This window comes from Malurus melanocephalus, unplaced genomic scaffold (assembly GCF_030028575.1).
Source record: "Malurus melanocephalus ecotype Western Australia unplaced genomic scaffold, MMel_1.1 scaffold_47, whole genome shotgun sequence".
NCBI lineage: Eukaryota > Metazoa > Chordata > Aves > Passeriformes > Maluridae > Malurus > Malurus melanocephalus.
Window position 1 is genome coordinate 946,851 of NW_026623279.1, and position 19,560 is coordinate 966,410.

General features: G+C 40.0%; 1 protein-coding gene across 2 annotated transcripts in view; it reads right to left on the bottom strand.

The window, feature by feature from the left end:
- The window catches only part of STIM2 (stromal interaction molecule 2), a 65,778-nt gene extending 49,337 nt beyond the window's left edge, over window positions 1-16,441 (bottom strand). Inside the window, exon 1 of one of the 2 annotated variants that reach the window (XM_057365040.1) lies at window positions 16,118-16,438. In XM_057365040.1, the coding sequence (XP_057221023.1) occupies window positions 16,118-16,298 (181 nt within the window). In that variant the 5' untranslated portion in view covers window positions 16,299-16,438. Of the gene's footprint in view, window positions 1-16,117 lie in introns of both variants that reach the window. The other variant, XM_057365041.1, reaches the window with a different exon arrangement.
- Window positions 16,442-19,560: the final 3,119 nt, after the last annotated feature.

The window sequence follows — 19,560 nt, forward strand, 5'->3', positions numbered from 1 at the left end:
TTACACAAAAGAAATCTGTCACCCCTGCTATCCTTAAGACTTCTTTTTTATGACAATATGCCATTAATGCCCAGGGCTCTTTTCCTAAACAAAYGCAAAAATTACTCAAAAAAAAGTTACAATGGTTTGTGCAGCAAAGACAATCTTTGCCACCCTCCCCTGGCAGAGCTTTTCCCAGCTCATCCCTTATTCCACTGGCAACTTTTACTTAGTTGTTCAGTCAGTATCCATCTTCTGAACACTCATAAAGCCAGACTGGCAACCTCTCCTTATTTACTCTCTRCTTTCTACAATCTGGTTGGGCAACAGTGACAGCTGGTTGGGACATCACATATTTCAGCAAGCAGGTGCATGGGGAGARTGGAAGAGTTAACTTTGACATAGCTGTTGCTGAAAGTTGACTATGCTACTTTTAATTATGGCATATTGAACATTCAGTTATTTACCAGCATCATTATCCTTAAGCAAGGTCCCAGTTCAGAGATATTAACACTGTCACACTACATACAACAGTCCTTTTGCATATATTCAATGATACAGGCATTCAATAATTGGGCAGAAATCACARAAAGAATAAATTCAGACAGTAATAAAGCCTTAACTAAACTAAATGRCTTTGCATCATAATTATTAAGAAAAAGCCTCAGATTTCTCAAGTACTCACCCTCACATAATTTACCCTTTATCTGAACTGAACTACTTTATAAACAATACAAAAAGAAAATCTGCACAGATATCTACTTCTGGGATTTTTTTTAACCCATTGCTTAGCATGTCCCATGGAACATTCAACTGAGGAAGAAACCAAAAGTGAAGATAATATTAGATAGGCATCCATAGCCATAGTCTTGCCCAAACAAAAACAAAAAGACATGTATTTAAAAATTACATTACATAATAATATACTAGAAAAACTATTACTTCTAAAAATATCATTTAATTATTAAAAKATCTGCATATAAAGAGTTACCCTGAAGATTTCTAGAAGCCCTAATTACACAAAACACATTCAGCTGTGCTCAGAATTACAGTGCAGAACTTAGGCAYAAAAATGTTCATCCATTACAACTTGCATTAGTCAGACATAAGAGTCAAGAGTTCCTGCAGATTCCAATGTTAGTCCAAAAAAGTGAACAGACACTCAGGAGAATCCTGTCAGATATTCCCAACAACTCTAAAAGATCCTCAAACACAGAATAACTAGAGCCTCCTATCAAACTGCAAATTATGTTACCAAAAGCTCTTGAAGATTCTGGGTTTTCTCTCTCTCTCTGATACCTTTCAAAGACAAGTCTATGCCATAAGAAAAAAAAAAGAAAAAAAAAAAAAAAAAAAAAAAAAAAAAAAAAAAAGGCACTGCCCACAACTCTCATCCTTCTGACTGCAAAACACATTTGAAGAGTAATGATCCACTGTGAGCAACTCCAGGGCTATGGTAGCTTCAAAGGCAGAGTAGGCAGCTCAGCATTCTGCCTGTGACTAAACCAATCACAGTTGGATGATACTGAACAAAAGTGGGCGAGCATATCACAATTTCTAATTTAGCACAACATTCTGCTATGAAGAACAAAGTGTAATTTGAAGTTCCCTGATGCAATTAGTGAAGAGGTGGAATTGTTCTTTCTTATTTCCATAGCTGTGCTCCAGTTTTATCTGCTAAGGATTTTCAGAACCATGTTAGTTGATGGCAAACCAATCTTTACTTCTGATACTCCTTATGAACACAGGCAGAAGAGTCTAAAACCAATTGTGCATCTTACATTCCCCAAAATAAAATCTAGTAAAGCAGGGAAATTCTTTCTGGAATCCATGCGCTATTTTCAGTTATGTACTCTTGCACCCAGCATTTTACAAGACCTAAACAATTCCAGCACCAAAAGTTTAGCATCAGAGAAATGCTGTCTTTACCTTTTCAGTATTCCTGTTTCATTCTTGGAGCAAAAAATAAGTGGTAAATCAAATGAGTTGAGAAGACCTGTTAAGGATGCTTGAGGTACACAGTCAGAACATATAAAACATGTACAGCATTTGTGAAGAAGGCAAGACAAATGCAACAGATATTTTAAAAAGAATTTACCAAATATATTATRAAACATTACACACTAAAAAATTCTGTTACTCTCAATTCAGATGAAGTTTTGTGAAACAGTTCAAAAGCAGAAGTGAATTCAAGCATCGATCTTTTCTCTAGTAAATAAATCATCTACTAGGAAGTCTCAAACCTTCTGAAAGGAATAAATTATTGCTAACAAGGCTATCAAAGAAGAGGAGAAGGAGTTAACACCCCCTCCCTTTCMCTGAGTAACATATTAATTATAGCTTCCTAGGTAGTATTACTGATTGGCTGAAACCTTATCATGCAACATTTTAAAGATAAACAACATAGAAAACAAAACTTAAGTGCTCTTAGTAAGCACTGCAAACATAAATATCAAATTAATTATTCATTCTGTAGCATTCAAAAAACCTAGACATKAAAAAATGGCAAAAATATTTCACTCAAAAAGCATTTAAGTTTACATATAAACATAGATCCTTAAAAAGAACAAAGCATTGCTTTTAGTACAGTTCTCATATAAAGCCAGGAGAGCAATATTTTTCCCCTGTATCTGAACCAAGTGACCTCTTCATACTCAACAGAGATCTATCTGACTTACTGAACTGACTTAGTGGCATGGTCCATATGTCCAAATMGCATTTTCTAGCTCATGGCAAAAGTTTAGTCTGTTACTGAAGGAGCCCAGATGCTGACACCTCAAGAGATGTGAACTGAATCCCATCCTGAAAGTTTCTGATCAGTAACACCAGGGGTATGYACTTCAACACCTCTGGGCCCTGCAAACTCAACAATGTTAAACAACAAATTAAAGCAATAYGAACAGGTGCAGCAGGAAACTTCACAGGAAATGCCACCCAAATATGCTTTTCCAACYATATCTTGAAGTTTGCATGGTCTGAAACACCAGCTCCCAAATCAAGCTGCATTCTCGAAGTCCAATAGAACGGCAGTAGCCTTGGCATGAGCAGCAGCCATTCAGAAAAGCCAAGAAGGAAGCAGAGTCAGTGCTGGATATACCCAGTGTGGGAAGCAACAGCTGCTACAGGTCTGGCTGCTTTCCTCTGCTCTGGGCCCTGTACCACCAGTAACCATCACAAATGCTTCACCCAGCATTGCAAAAAGAAAGCTTTCTGCCTGCCCTGCCACATGCAAATCATWATTTCCCTATTTCCTCTGAAAGGAACAACAACCGAACAAGAGTTGGAGGATGCCTGAAAGCCATCCTTTGGATGGTGGTATCTTAACAAAAATATCATTTCTGATAGAAGTATTCAGATATTCAGATATTTAGGTATACCCACTGTCTTTAAAATCTTCTAGGTTAGGAATTAAATAATTGAAGTTGCTTTCATTACAATTAAACCTCATATCCATTTCAATTGCTAACAGAAAATTACAATCTGTAAAATCAAGGGTTTCTGCCTAYTTAATAAACTTGCTCCAACTTGTACTTTGAAGTATTCTCTGTTTAACAGCAGTTTGAGACAGRCCAAAGAAGTAGCAAGTTTCGAAATATTTCTAAGTGAGAAATCCAAGACTATCAGGTGAGGCTGCTTCATAAAATATATGAACACGTCAGAGCCAAAGGCTCACTATTCACACAAATATTACAGGCTACTTGCAGCTCTCAGCCAAGATGCACAGGACAAGAACAGCATTACCCTGCCCTAGCACAACTGCAACACATGGAGAGAGAGCTTAATTATTGGTGTTGGCATGTGTACTTGACACCGTATGAACATCTTAACTCACCCTTCACTACATCTCTAACTCACACCTACTTCATGTACTAACACTAAGAAAAGACTCAGGAACTAACGTCTCCACTAGCTACCAATAGCCCTGGGGTTACGGACAATACTTTAGAGAAATGCCTTATATGCTTTAGCTCCACACAGTACAGACTGTTCTGGAGTCAGGTGCTGATGTCAAGTTTACTACCTAGCCAAACAAAAGGAGCTCTCTGAAATACCCAAGCATTTGTRTAAATGGCAGCCTCTGYGCTGATCCCTGGACATAAGCTGCTSTTTTCCATAACAGTTTACAGTTTTTTTTCCAATACTCATCGGTGCGCAGAAAGCAACGAAGAATTTCACATTTAAGTCAGTCTTCTTCAAAATTCAGAATGCAAAACTTGCCARGAGAAACAATTATAGCTCTGTCTTGATAGTTAAATACATGTGCCTTTCCAGCTTCTAACCAGTCGCTTACTACATTCCCAATTAACATAGGATAATTAAGCTTGTGATCATTGAAACTACAGCACAGATCTGAAAAAGCACACTCAACTTCCACTGCTTCAAACACCATACTTCTCTTAATTTTCATGTGCAACACATCCTTGTTACCAGCAGAGTGTTTTGCTTCCACTTTCATTTTAATTGTGTACACTGACAAAATTTTGAAGAAGGCAAACTGAGCTGGACACATTCATGGAACATTTCTGCAGTCAGTTTTCAGAGCAGAACCCAAGACAAGATCAGTTAGTTTCACTTCAATTATACACAGTCATATGAGAARCGGTGAAACAATTCTTTTCATTCCAATAACCCTTATAAATCTTTAGGAGCAGGCCCGGTGATGGACTGAATAAAAAATACAAGAAGCCACAAAGTCTGAGAAGTTAGTTATTTTTCCTCATCATCCTACAAATAAGAGTGGCCTCGTAGGAACTACACAGTMAATTCCCATTTTCCAAAGCAATCTCGATGACTGACCTTCAAAAACTAGTTGATCAACCTTCAGAATTGTCATAATCACCTAAAATCCTACACCTGCCTAAAATCCCCACCCACAGTCAGATCTGAAGGTAAAAGACCAAAGACAGATAGCAAGGCACAATATCTAGTCTTCAAGCAGTTACACTATTACTGTATTCTGAAAACTCAATATATTCAGTTGGTATGCTTAGTCCTCTGCCCAAAATCTCAAACACTTCACAACCCCCAAAAATACAATATTATCAAAACAACCAGATTTAAAGAAGTACTTATTAAAACATTTTTACTAAAGTGTAAAAAAACCTATTCAAATGAACATTCAACTATTACATCCGCATTTCAAGAGTAAAAGTAATAATCTGGGCAACAAGGCAATGGCTTGTTCTTTGGCTTCTGTAAGAATGTTAATCTGCTGCTGACAGCCTTTTGGGCACAGAAAACTAATTATGATAAAAGAAAATCAAAACCAAAAAAAGTCATTGTAATTTCACTAACTTCTGCAGAAAAGAAATTTCAGTGCTAGGAGACTGCAAACCAATACAAATCAAGTTCAATGACACCAATTTTAAAAGTGAGTCAATGCCAGTAAAAACTTTGCCAGTCCTCAAACTGAAAAACACCCAATTAGTAGCACCTCCCAGAAATTAACCATACAAATTATAATGCAGCTCACTATAACATGATGACATTCTCCTTTAAGCATTTTATCCTTATTCTTTCTACTTTGGCAGTCACTTTAAACATTCACACAAAAAGAAAAATGAAATGCTAATGGAAAGGGCGACTATATTGATATTGTTTTATCTTGAACTACACAATCATACCTTGCAGTTTCACAGATGATTACCAAAAACATTAAATGGCCTCACTCAAAGGTGTCCAACCAGTTCAATCTTGCCAAAGACCATCTAGCTGCAAATGATGCAGTACACAGGGTGATAGCAACAACAATTTTTCCCCAAAAAAACACATTTTTGTTTTGCAAATCATTCCACTGTAAAGAGATTTCTAGCTCAATTATACCTGTTCATGCAGACATGTTCTCAAACTTCACCCTGGAAATTGGGAAGCGGGGCAGGGATACATCTATTTTCAAACATTCTGCTGATTTTCAATTAATGCCTCCAGGTCTTACAGAATGAAAATAAGTACCGGTCTTCCTATAGCTGCCTGTTCTACAAGACTCATTATTTCAAAGAGCCCTACCACACCCTTGTTATCTTTTCCTAAGACTCGAAACCCATCTGGATGTCACAGTGCTTTTCCATCCCTCCCTCCACCTTCTTGGCCCTCCTTGCTTCCAGCCCAGTGTTCACTTAACCTTTGCTTAGCGAATTTCAGTATATTACACCAGCAAAAAATGAAGCCAACAATTAAATTGAAATAGCTCGACATGAGGAAGAAGACAGGCTGAAGGCCCAAACAGCAGCTGCCTTTAGCTTCTGAAGAACTGTGACCATAGTGCAGGTCTTTTAATACCAAGAAGTCCTACTTTCTTATCTTACATAATAAATATATATATATAAATGCACTGGCAAGCTCAATTCAAGCATCTTAGCTCAGTTGGTTGGAGCATGGTGTTAGCAATGCCAAGGTTCAGTGGCCAGATGGGCCATTTACTTAGGAGTAGGACTCAATGATCCCTGCAAATCCCTTCTAACTCAGAATATTCAGTGTTTCTGTATATTTTTTAGTTTTTCATATCCTTTCATATCCTGTGGCAGTGATTAGTATCCTATTTCCCTGCCTTCATAATTTGTATTATTTCTGCCTGACCAACAGCCAGGCTTTTTCCAAAGAACAATCCACTAYTACTCCCAAAAATCTCAAGTATAACAGCTAATCAAAGATCAGACTAATCAGTTGAATTGACTYTAAGTATACACTCAATGGTCTGAAAGTACTCATTAAAGTAAGCTCCTTCCTCTTTTCTCTCYCTGCACCACGCTTTTGCATGTCAACACCACCATCTCATCACCCTGTCACACAATATCGTGAAACACTTTTCGAGACCTCAGCAAGCGACAGCAGCTCACACCGAGTCCCAGTTCCTCACCCTGCTGCACGCCAAACTTCCATTAATTTGTCATGCTCCATTTGTAACCATCTAGTACCGTGAAGATGCATCTTCTTTCTTTCCATTAGGACAGGATGGTACCTATGAGTGCTCATCACTGTTTYTGTAAGAAAATATTGATTTCTGTGAACGTGATCACAGACCAGGCTGCATACAGAGCTTCCACTTCATTGGAATAAGGAAGTCTTACCACCATTTCAAGAGAAATTACAGCCTTGACTACTGTTCATAGGATACTATAAACAGACATGAGGCAACATAAAACAAGCTTCCGAGTGCTTCAGAGACAAAAGAATAACACATCACAGACACATAGTTTCTTAGGATGTTTACTTAATAAACAAAACAACTAGCTTTACTTGGATTCTTTTATAACAGTGTTTAAAAGTACTCAACTGGATGCATTTAGAGTTCAGATAGGTGAGGTTTTCTAGCTTTCCAACATCTACAGCAAAATAAGAATGGGAYGTTCTTATTATCCTTCATTAATAAAATCACATTTCATGAGTTTTACTTTATAGAAGTAAATAATTATGTCTGGTAAACAATTTTAATTTTGAAATACAAACACTCTCACAATAAGTCAACAGGCAAACACCAAACTAACACCCAAAACAAAGGTTTCATTTCAAGCCATCCATTTTTCTATAAGCTAAGTCATTATCATCTACAATAACAAACCTCTTTAAGAAGCCCTACTAAAATCCTGGCTCTACCATTGATCTAAAAGCCTCTCTCCGCAAGTGTTATGGATTGCTGAAGTATTTCCTTATCAATTTTGAATGTCCTTTTTCAAATTCACAGCTGGTAACACCTGGGTAGATCGTTGCTCTTTGTGAGTTAAGACTCCCTGACCCACCTCCTCAACTGCTTTTTACTTGGCATGTGYGGGCTTCCACTAAAATGGTTAATAACACTCTCCTCCAACACTTTTATCTCCTCACAAAACGCTGTTGTGCAGCTGTGCACTGAACTGAAGCAAAGACCTGATCCTGCTGAAARAACACCCAGCTTTCAGCTCAGCCAATTCCCCCAAGCAGACCAGTTCCAAGTGAGCAGCGGAACACCCAGAATATGCAGGGAGGGAGAGAAAGCAGCARGCACAAAGGAGAATCCCYTCCCSCAGGAACAGCCCACTCCAAGGTAAAGCTGAACCAATMACAAAGTAACATCCTCTAGAGAAGCACAGCTACAGCCCTCCAACCCCTGCCTGCAACACTATCACTGCAAAACCACTTATCAGCAGTGGAGTTTCACAAGACCAAAAAATATTACTTTACTTTAAATGCAGTCTTAGAATGAAATCTCAGTGAATGCATAATACAGGTTCRCACACTGAAGTCAATGGAATCCTTTTCAGTGGCTCTTATCTGTATTTTAGACTGACATATTACTGTGCTGTTTCCAAAGTAACTAGAATACCCTCTATGGCACTAACAAGTTCCAGTAAATACATTCAGGAAACATGAACCAGGTATGAACAAGAGATTGAAGCAGCCATGTTCTAAAAAAGTACTGGCAAAGTTGAGTTTTTCAAATCAAAATTAAAAATAAACACTGGGAAAGCAAGAATTGTCTCTGTGCATTTCATTTCTTCTTGTGGTTTTTAGTTGCAAAAGGATATAAATATATTTTTCCTTCCTGACACATGACAAKATAAACTTTGGAACTATATGATATTTTATATTCTAATTATCATATTTAGCAAAACAGTAAAAATTACTTGGCACTAAAAAAAAACAAACTTCATTTTCACTTCTAAATAATTTTTAACACTTCAGGCRATGAAAATAACTGAAGCCTGAAGTATTTTCCCATAGACATACAATGCAACAGCAAGTGACCTTGCAACCTTCTATATATGGCAATCTAGAATTAAAACTACAGTAGAAGGAAGAYTCCTACTCAGAATTAACTGCCTTTCATATTTGTTTCAAAATAATCACAGAACACCTCATTTGTGTATGCTTTTTATTTGTTAACAGTATCATATTTCTTGTTTGTTGTTCTCCAGATAAAAATACTGTGTAGCATTTCAAAATGAGAAAAAGTTAATCAAGCTTGTTATTTCCAGACTACAAGAGAGAAACAACGTAAGATTCTTTTCATACACTTCAGATCTAGGCAYACAAACAAAAGGCCCACCTGCTTAATGCATCTAGTGAGGGCAGGAGGGAGGAATGCATTTCAAGTAAAAGCCTGTGGCTGGGACAAAAATCATCCAGCACATTGACAAAAGTTATTAATTAAAGCTTATCATTTCCTAGCAAAGCTCACTCTATATGAAAACAGAGTAAATCTAAGAACAAACCACTTRTTAGCCATTAGCCAGTGAATTTTTTTAGCCATTCACTCATTCATCAAATGCTACACAAAAAAAAAAAGGAAAGAAAAACATTCAGGTGTTATTCTTGAAAAATTTCCAGGGGAGCCACAAGGAGTTACTTACTATTACAAATAAAATAACATTTATGTGAAAATTTCCTTTATAAATAACATATTTAACTTGCAGAAAACTCTCAATCAAGGAATTCAGTTCACAAAGCCACAGGACAGAGCTGAGAAAAACTGTTCCTTAATCCATGTAACATTACTAGGCATATTTAATAATTGTATACAATTAACCCCTTCCTTTATTCTAAACCACAAAGTGAGAAGGAGCATTCAGACCACACCTTCCTGTGTGGAAAGTTTCTCCTTTTAAGAAGAAAGTACACAGAGCCTAGAAGACCAAAATGCCTTCAAATTTCTATTCAACAAAAACTTTCTTAAAACAATACTCTGTAACAAGGTTTGTTTGGTTTTAAAGACAACTTTAAGTAGATTCAACTATTGTTTATTGCTCATTTCTAGAAGCTGAGCAYGTGACAATTTATTACAAATGAATAATAACCACAGAAACATAGTACGCACAAAAAAGGGGAAAAAAAATCATGTATGAAACTTTTAGCTGGAGACAATACCAGAGGGCTGGGCTGATGACAGTTTTTAAATGATTCATGATGCACAAGAAAAGGTAGGAAACAGAACGTGTTGCCTAGAGGAAAAGGATCAAAGCTATCTTTGCATTCCTACAAATTCTGATCTACTGCACAAGTTAAAGCTTCACACAATCCAAGCAGCCTCAACAACAACTCCAATTTACACAAACTTCTGTGGTGCTGCTTGTGCTTTGCAATACAAGCTTCAGGAGSTCACTGATGGTTCCCCTCCCACCTCAACATCCAGGAATCGCTGGARAAGCAGTATTCACCTGCTTCTTTAGCGTAACACTGTCTGCACAGAGAGAAAATCTTCTCCTGATATACTTAAAAATCTTGGCAAGGCCAGAGGAATGAGATTAAAAAGGTCAGTGGTTCCTACCTGCTAATTTGAATTCTGTTGAATCAAATGAGTCAACCGTTCTGAGTGTTGTGAGCTCAAATTCTTAATTGATCTGACAAGCACTTGGAAATCTTCAATTTTCAAGATGAATTTTAGTTAAAATTCTAGAGCACATCTCATACAGGTTTAAAGATGCCTCTATAAGGTCTTTGAAAAATGCCATGTTTTTTTTGGATTTGAAGGAAAATGAGCAACATCCAGAAGAAAGGGGCAGGGGGAAGAAAGATACAAATAAACTCTCAGCTAAGTTTTAATTGCTCAAAGAAATCAAGTAAACAAATGAAAATTGTCTGATAATCATCACATTCTGTTTGTGCTGATCCTAAATTTTAACAASGCATTATAATTTTATTCACCCCTCCCCTTTTAGATTTGCAGACAGTTTCCATAGTAACTGGAGATACTTASTAGTAACCAAAAGCAGAATAACATTAACTTATGTAATAACTTAAAATTCACCTTGGTTTCTAAAAATGTGTACGTGCTTATTTTAGGACAACAAACATGGGTTATTTATTCTTTACACGCGTCCTGTGTGGTCAAGATRAATATCTCAATTTCCTGTATTTTAAAAAGCCAGTTTCACACATAGGATGTAACAGACTAATCCCAATGAAATCTTCTTATACATCAGGATTTCTGCAGCAAATTAGTCAACACTTATGTAAAATAATACACTTCCAACTTCTGAAGAATCTTTGACCATGCATTAAAAACCAAAAAAAAGAGAGAACACTAGTCATTTTCTTAGCTTTCCCACATCACAACTCTTTACTATACATTCCTCTCCCTAAAYGCTGATTGAGAACGACTAAATACAAAAAGATGTATAAGTTAGAGCACACAACCTAACAACTGATTAGAAGGATATCAAACTGCTTACTTCATACAAACACTGAAAAAAACCTKTATTTTTAGGTGATTTTCATAGTAGCAGTATCATCATGGGAAATCTTATCAAGATCAACTGCTCCTGTCACTGGGTACAGCTCTCTTTTGACAAATATATGGCAGCACAACCTAGCTATGATAGATCAGCATCCCTGGAGTTAGGCAGAAGAAAATGAGTCATGCCCAAGTTGCGTAGGACTGGCTTGTCAGAATCTGGTAGGAGGTCCTCAAAAAGCAGAGCTGTCTTCTGAAAGCTCATAGCTGAAAGGGCAACACAGAAWCCTGCTGATGGAGAGATGACAGAGCTCAAACATTTCAGGGAGCGACACTGGGGGTTTTCAGAAAGGTCTGCTACATACTACTACTCTAACACAAGAAAAGAATATCAGCTAAATAACCTGTCTGTATCACAACACTAAGACTGAACCTTCAGAAGAGGTGAAGGGAAAAAGCTCTCAGGACACCAGAAGATGTGGAACACACTAGCACAAGCATTGAAGAGTTACAATCAAAACATTGGAAGGCTGTAAGGAAAAAAAACTCAGCTAAGGGCAAAGGATGTTACAAGTGCTTGACACCTTATCTCTGAGTGGGAGTCCAATGCCACACAGCTACAAAAAGGCCAAGATTTTTCCTGGTTAATTGCTTTCAATATTTGTTTCGAAACAGTCTACAAATCCAGCCAATCACAGCTTTTTTAAATGAATCTCATATTATGGCAATGCAACTGCTCACTGATATAACAAAACACAGATCTCTGCTGAATTTCTTCTACTCTTCATCACTAAAAATAAAAAAAAAATATGCTAAGAAATTAAAAACTTAATTAAACTGAGAAACTAATTACATTTCAGAGACAGATGACTGCAYTGAGATGCTATCAAAAAGTAAATGATAGCTTGAAGTCAACATCCTTTAGAGGAGACAGGACTTGAAATTTCTTTGAATTTTTGTAATCTAAAACCAGATTACAAGGAGCTTAATTAGAGAAAAATAAAAGTATTGGAATTAAAAAAAAAAAAACAACCAACCCTGTAATGCTCTTCTTCACCAGAGAAATATACTAGCAGTTTACCAAGGAAGCAACAGAAGTCTCATAGCTCATAAACTTTTAAGATCTGTGCATGCCAAAATAGTCACGCAAAAGCATTTTGCTACATGACCAAATTCATCATYCTCTTTGTATTCGTTCACCACACATGAAGTCTCACACACTACCACCAAATTCCAAATACATTAGTCAACACCCAGAATGGCCACTGATGCAGCTTCACAGTCACCTTAGTGATGAAATTCCATGGACTATGGACAGACTATCACCAGATGCCATCCCAGGAAGCAGACCATCCTTGTTCCCTCTCTYGACCCCACCTGAATGGTCCTCCCTCTTCTTTGCACTGGTGCTGGGCTCAAAGCAAGTCAGGAATGAGTCTGATAAGAAATGCATCATATTTCCTGTTGCCTGTGGTTCTTGTCACCTTCCTGCAAGCCCGAGCAACAGACAGTGCTCATCACAACTTTAGGGGAATCAATGGTACAAAGCAGAAAGGGAGCACAGACTCCTTGCCTCCTTGTGTGATTTCTGTAGTGGGATGAGCACGCCTACTCTTACTAGCTCTCATGTAACAATATTGCATGCATGGCCAGCTGGGGCCAMCTCCAAAGAAAAAAAACCCTCACTTCAACAGCCACCCACATTAGAACAGCTTAAGCCAATTGTGAAGTTGCAGCAAAAAACACGTTTTCCAGAAACCTTCAYTTCTCAAAGGCCAAAGTCTGATTAATTTGAAGAGCTCAGAGTGTTAAGATGATGGCTAAATTCCAGAATAGAAATGCAATTAAAAGTAAAAGGYTGCATTATGTTGTCCATTGTTTCTTTAGTAACTACCACGTAGTGCTGTAGTTAAAACTGGTCTTAAATATTGTAAGATACAATTTGAGAGAAATTTATTAGCCAAATGCAGGTGTAAGTTCTCTGTCTCACCCAAAGGCAGACAAAGTAACCCATGATCATGGATTAAATTTAAACGTGAAAAGAATTCACAATTATCCAGAGTTACAAAGCAACTTAAAATTGAGTGAATATGAAAATGTGAAAACCCTGCGTTATCTTTCAAGCTCAGAACAGAAGGTTCCTTAAAACCTTCTACCRAATTAAGTAGTGAACAGAGCCCGAGTGAACAGCCAACAGCCTCATCATGTTCCCTCCAACAGAGACAGTTCTGTTGGTCCAATTTTCATAATCGTGACTAAATACCTCCAAGCTCAGTGTCACATGTTACATATTCAGCTGTCATTTAAAAATACTGTTAAAAAAGGCACATATACCCAGGCAAGACAACAGTAATGATAATTGATATAAACAATAAGAAAATATCTGAATACCAGATGAAATATGGCAAAAATAGAATCTTAGGCTCTTCTCTAATGCTAAAATTCATCATACATCCCTCCTCTGTCAAGTGTCTAGATTATCTTAGCAAGCTTCTTCTCTAACCCAGTAAAAACCTCTAATAATGGGAACCTGTATAACTATCTACGTAACTTGACTGTTATAGGTAAAAACTTTCCAGCCTATATTTAATCTAAATCACACCCACTAAAATTTACTTCCTCTTAACCCACAGCTGAACCACAGTAAAAAAAAAAAAATTAAAAAAAAAGCTTTAAAAAAATCCCCAATGCTTCTGTGAACCATTTTTCACATATGTACCCGTCCCACAGCCTTTTCCACATCAAAATAATGGAATACTTTGATTTAAAAAAAAAATTAGTTGCAGGTTCTGAGCCTCTCAATCCACATTGCTACTTTCCTCTGTACTTTATGGATTTAATATCAAAACTAGACACATAAGTGCAATCAAAAAGAAAAAATAAAAGCCTTCTGCAATTTAAACTGGTTTAATATATCCAAGCATGGCATCTAGTGTTGCTAGCCGCATGTTGTTCATACAGACAAATTTGTACCTAAATTATTTCCTACAGCTGCATTTCCCAAACACCTCTATTTGAGCATCCRGAAGCCTCTTCCTAGTGCAGCATTTTTTATTTAGCAGCTTTTTATTTTCTGGATTGTACTTCTCAAACCCCTAAAAATTACTGAATTAAAAGTTTATTCTATTCTTTTCCAGACAAGCGTTGGCATTCTCTCCTAACTCAACAGCGCATTTGCAACTTTTAAGAAAATGATAGATAACCCTGAACAAGTAATCTCTTTTTTTTTCAAATCTTCAAGAGTTCTTCCAGCTTTGCAAAAAGTAACTTAAAACTATTTGGGAGTTAGTTAGTTTGACAGACAAACAACTTCCATTACAAACTGAAACATCGTTTTTATTAACTGGATGAATGTGGAACTACATTGAAACCTCCTAAAACTTAAAACTGATTCTAAKATGGCTTTTAAMCACAYGTATTTTCYAGATCATACTGTCACGTAACACAAYAAATCCACTTATAGCACATTAGATTTCTCAAATAATTGCATTTCTTCACCAGAGTCACTGCTAGGAGGGGGAGAACACAATTGATAGGTCATCTCAGTACTTTTACAGTCCATAAAATATTTWAAAAATTGCTTTTTTCCATAAAGACACGTCAAAATTGATTAAGCATAAAGTGTAGGCACTGTCAGCACTATTCATAGTAAGAACCGTATAATACCAGCTACAATCAGATTAATCACAATCAAAAATAAAAAAGAGAGAGCTGTTCCAACACAGCATTTCCATAACACCCTTGGGAGGTACGGCTGCTGCTTCACAGACTGCGGATGTTCCAACTTCCTTAGTTTACACAGCAAGGCAACAGACTGGACAATTCAGATTTCAGAAATGTCGTGCCCTCAAACAGGACCACTAGATCACRTAGACTTGCATCTCCATCTTGGAGTTATTGCGTTTATACTGCAGAAGTTTCATTAATTATAATTAAAGYTCTTTAAGATGTTGGGCTGAGACGAAACCCGGGTGTGCGCCATCGGCTGAAGTTCACTACTTTCAGCTCTCGGTGTCAATGCTATTCTAAACAACATCAGAAGCTTTTCCTCTGATAAGAAATGCACACTACTTTGATTCTGAGGGAATATACTTTTTTCTTGCTTTGTCCACCTTCCATGCCCTTTCTTCCAATTGCGGAGCTTTTTGAAAAGCACATTAAGAGACAGGAAAAACTTCTAAAYGTTTCCAAAAATTTCCTACCATACAAATCCTATTTTCTTAAATGAACTGTCTAAAGGCAGTAAAGCTTCCCCCTGTTCATTAAAGGTAAATTCAGAATGTGGATAAGCAACTCAGAGCTATCAAAGCCTGATGAAATCAGATTATTTTAAATGTTTCAGCACAACTGCTGGTTTTAACAGCAGGCATTACCAACTGCCCTTAGTACGGCAACGTGAATGTATTCACTGTTCTTTACAGAATTAGGCTGGAATGCTTTGCACTTTCCTGGAGCAGTAAACCCCCCTGGGGGCAGGGACGAACACCTCTGCCTTTGCAGGAGCTGCGAGCTGGCAGTGGCGGGCTCCTTTCCCGTGCCCGCCGCAGCCCCATCCCCATCCCCATCCCCATCCCCATCCCCATCCCCGCCGGAGGCCGCCCCGCGGGTGCGGGTGCGGGTGCGGGGCGGGCGCGCTCGGCGCTCCTCGGCCGCGGTGGCGGCGCCCCGGACACCGCACGGGCGGCACCGCGGGAGCGACGCGGAAGCGGCGGCTCCGGATCTCAACAATATCGCTATTCAACAGGATCCTGCACACATCCTGCGGCGGACCGCTTCCCGGGAAGGGCCGCGCCGGGCAGTACCGCAGCGCCGCCGCCGCAGCCGGACCCCTGCAGACCGGCCCGGCGCCCTCTGCAGAGCCGCACCGCGCCCGGTTCCGCGGCGGCGGGAGGCGGCTCGCGGGAGCCCGGGAGCGCCGCGGACCCCGGGAGAAAGGCGTCCCACCCCTGCACCGACAGCCCGCCCGCCGGCGGGACGCGCGGGGGCCGTTACCTGTCACCGGCTCCGCCGCAGAGGCGGCCGCGCCGCCCCGTCCTCCCCGCCGGCCGCCGCCGCCGCCGTCCGCAGCCTCCAGCTCGCACGCCGCGCCCGCGGCGGCGGCGGGCAGGAGCAGCCCCAGCAGGAGCAGGCAGGTCGGCACCGGCCGCACGCCGGGCGCTCGGAGCCCGCTCATCGGTCCCGGCGCTGCCGCGGAGCGAAGGCAGGAACAGGAGGACGGACGGGAGGATGGAAAGCGGCGCTGGAGCTCCGCGCTGCACCGCCGCCGCTCCGGCAGCTCCAACCCGCTCCGCGCCGCCTCCCGCCGCTTCCGGCGGCCCCCGCGCGCGGCCGACACGTCACCGCGTGGTGACGTCACCGGGGGGGGCGGGCAACCGCTCCGATCCGCTCCGCTCCGCGCGGGGTCCGCGAAACGCGCACCGTGAAAATAACAGATTTTAGCTACAGGAAACAACCACCAGACCTTGGACTTTGTTAAACTTGTCCTTATGGCACCACCAACGTAGACACCTGAGGAGCGCTTTCTGAAGTTTCGGTTCGGTGTGTACTACAGCACTCTCAAACATCAACAAAACGAGAAAAGGAAGAGTTTCAAACCTGATTCCACACAACTGAAACCAGGAAAACTAAGTCTTCACAAAGAAGGAACCACGATTTCATTGTGCTTAAAATCTTGACCAAAAAAAAAAAAATAAAAAAAAAAAGTTTATGCTTAAAGCGTTTCCATCGAGCCACTGAATGGCAGTAAAGTCTGTGCTTTGTGCTGTCCAAATCTGTGGTTTTTTCCAGCGTTCTGTTTAAAGCCATTTAAAGAGAATAACTCAATAACGCGAGCTTCAAAGACCAAATTCAATCTAATATCTTAGATACACAGTACATGAGAAAACAATGCAGCACGGATGCTAAAAGCTATATAAACACTGCATTTCCTATTAACTATTGCAATTACCTAAGAAATAACAGACGAGGGGTTGAAAGAGTTGAGAAAAGCCTTTTCCTGCTTTATTCACCCSACAGGAGACAGGAGCATGAAATGGAGTGGTAAAAGCTGCTTCCACGGGTCAGCAAAATCCAGAAAGCTAACTGTGAAATCATTACAATACTATTAAATGCAGCAGGAAGCAATTTCTCTAGCGACATCATTGGCATACAAACTCCATCCGAACCGAAACATATTTTCATGGGGGAAAAAATACCAAAACTTTAAAGTAATCTTACAGCATATGAATATTTGGAAAATGTGTCTAAACCTAATGAACTCAGATTGAATTGCAAAGTCTGTGCATAGCCTTATCATTTCTGCTGGTGAAAGCAACAGCCTTTAAAGACCAACAGTATCTGACCAGATCTTGTGCAAAGAGAACAATGAAAAGCCTGTATCTTAAGAAAGCTTGTTCAGTGTTGTTTAACTTTAGGGAGTGGAGCTGGAGCAGAGTAGATTTCCCAGATGGAAACAAAGAAACTGGCTGTTGATTTAATTAATTAGTTAATGTTATATTACAAAGACAGATGAATGCATAAATGGTACATGAAAGAGACAAGTTTTCTGGACAAGTGTGAACGATTTTAATTGAGTTAGTGGAGTCAAAATATCCAGACTGCTCAAGTACTGTAAAGAATAAGAATGCATTAGAATAGCTGTGAGATGGGGACCCTCCAAGAAAATGCTGTGGGCCTAAAGTAGAAAATGATCCTTACTGAAAATCCTCTTTCAATATTGGTTCATTTTCACCTCCTGCTTTCAACTACAAGTCCCCAAATCAGGAAGCATGAAATTTATTGTTTGCAAGCAATGCCTGTGTTCTGGAGTTGGGGGGACGTCACTGCTGGTCAGGACATCGTAGCAGAAGATCTCGCAGTGAGAAGCTTCTTAGCTGGAAACACCTCATGATGCACTGCCACTTCATATGAGGCAGAACCAGCTTCATGAGCTCAGAATCAGAAAAAAAGGCTGCAGCCTTTAATCCACAGGGACCTAAATATTTTGTGGTTTCAATATGAGGACCCAAATTCTATGGAGTGCCCTGCAAGGCTTCATCACAGAATCAGAGAAAAATGTATGACCCTCTAGAGTTCATCTAGTGGAACTCCCCTACCCAGCCCTGAGGAACATCCCTCATACCCCCGTGCCAGTTTCATTTCAGACTGGTGACCGCTACTTTTTAAGAAGAATGGTTCAGATTGCCATGTACCTCGTCCACTTCCCCAGTCCCTACTGGACTAAAAAGGTGCTGTGGATGTCACAGCAAGAGCCTTGTGCTCTCAATGTGTGCTGCTCTTATCAGCAGTCATAGAACCAACTATCTCATGACCAAAGGCAATCGTGTTGGTGAAACTGTGCTGGGTTTTCTGAATTTACTTGTCCTTTGTCATCCAASAAATGACTTCCAGAAAGATTTGCTTTGTGTGCTCCTCTGAGGGAGATGCTGRGTAAGGATGACAATTCTGCAGTTTCCTGTATCTTGCTTTGATGATGGATGTGACTTCTGCTTTTTTTTTCCAGTAATTGGAAATCCCATCTGATTGCTGCAGCCTTTTGAAGGTGATAGGAGGCAGCACAATGACATTACTCAACTTCCTCAGCACCTTTACAAGCAGCTCCTGTCCAGCCCTAAGGWCTTGCAAACATCTAATTTGCTAAAGTATCCCCAGTTCAGCCATCCTCTACAGTTACTCTGTCTCCTCCTCCAAACTTTGCCAAACTAGCAGAGAGCTCGGTGAGCCCTGAGGTAAGGGCTTACCCCTTGCTGGTAAAGAACAAGGCAAAGAGGGCATGGAGCATCTCGGCTTTTTCACGGCTCTTCATCACTAAGTGACCTGCCCTGYTCATCAGCAGAGCTGTGTGGTTCCTGGGTGTGTTTGTAATTAGAGTTGTTCAGATTTTTTTCTCTACCTCTGTGTGTAGACAGTTGTAATAGAAAGCCTGGAATTTGTTGTGAATGGAGTATGAATGGTAATGTCTGGGCGTGGGGTACATGGATGAAGCACACAACAGCAAAAGCCGTTATCTGTGTTCAGATTCACAAAAAAAACCTGGTTCCAGAGAAAAAGAGCAATGAAGAAATCCTGATAACTCACAGAGGTGAGACAGGATGGAGACACTCATCACCATGAGCTGCTAAAGGCTACAAAGAGATATATCCAAAATCTGTGCGTTGTTGCCAGCCCAAGAGAAACTCAGGGGAGATGAGACCCTCACAGCTGCTGTCACTTCTCTCCTGTATCATTGCCGTGGATGCTGGACACAACAAGGTCAGGACAGGGGCATCATCGTGGCGGATGGGCAGCCTGGTCAGCACTGCCTTGGTGCCCCGTGGCTGCAGGGGAACAGATGCTCCCCAGAGCATGGGGACATCCCAAGAGTGCGAGAGAGTTAAAGTTGCTTTATTCCAAAGTCTGCTTTAAATACAATCACCTTCCCCGAAGCAGGTCTGGCA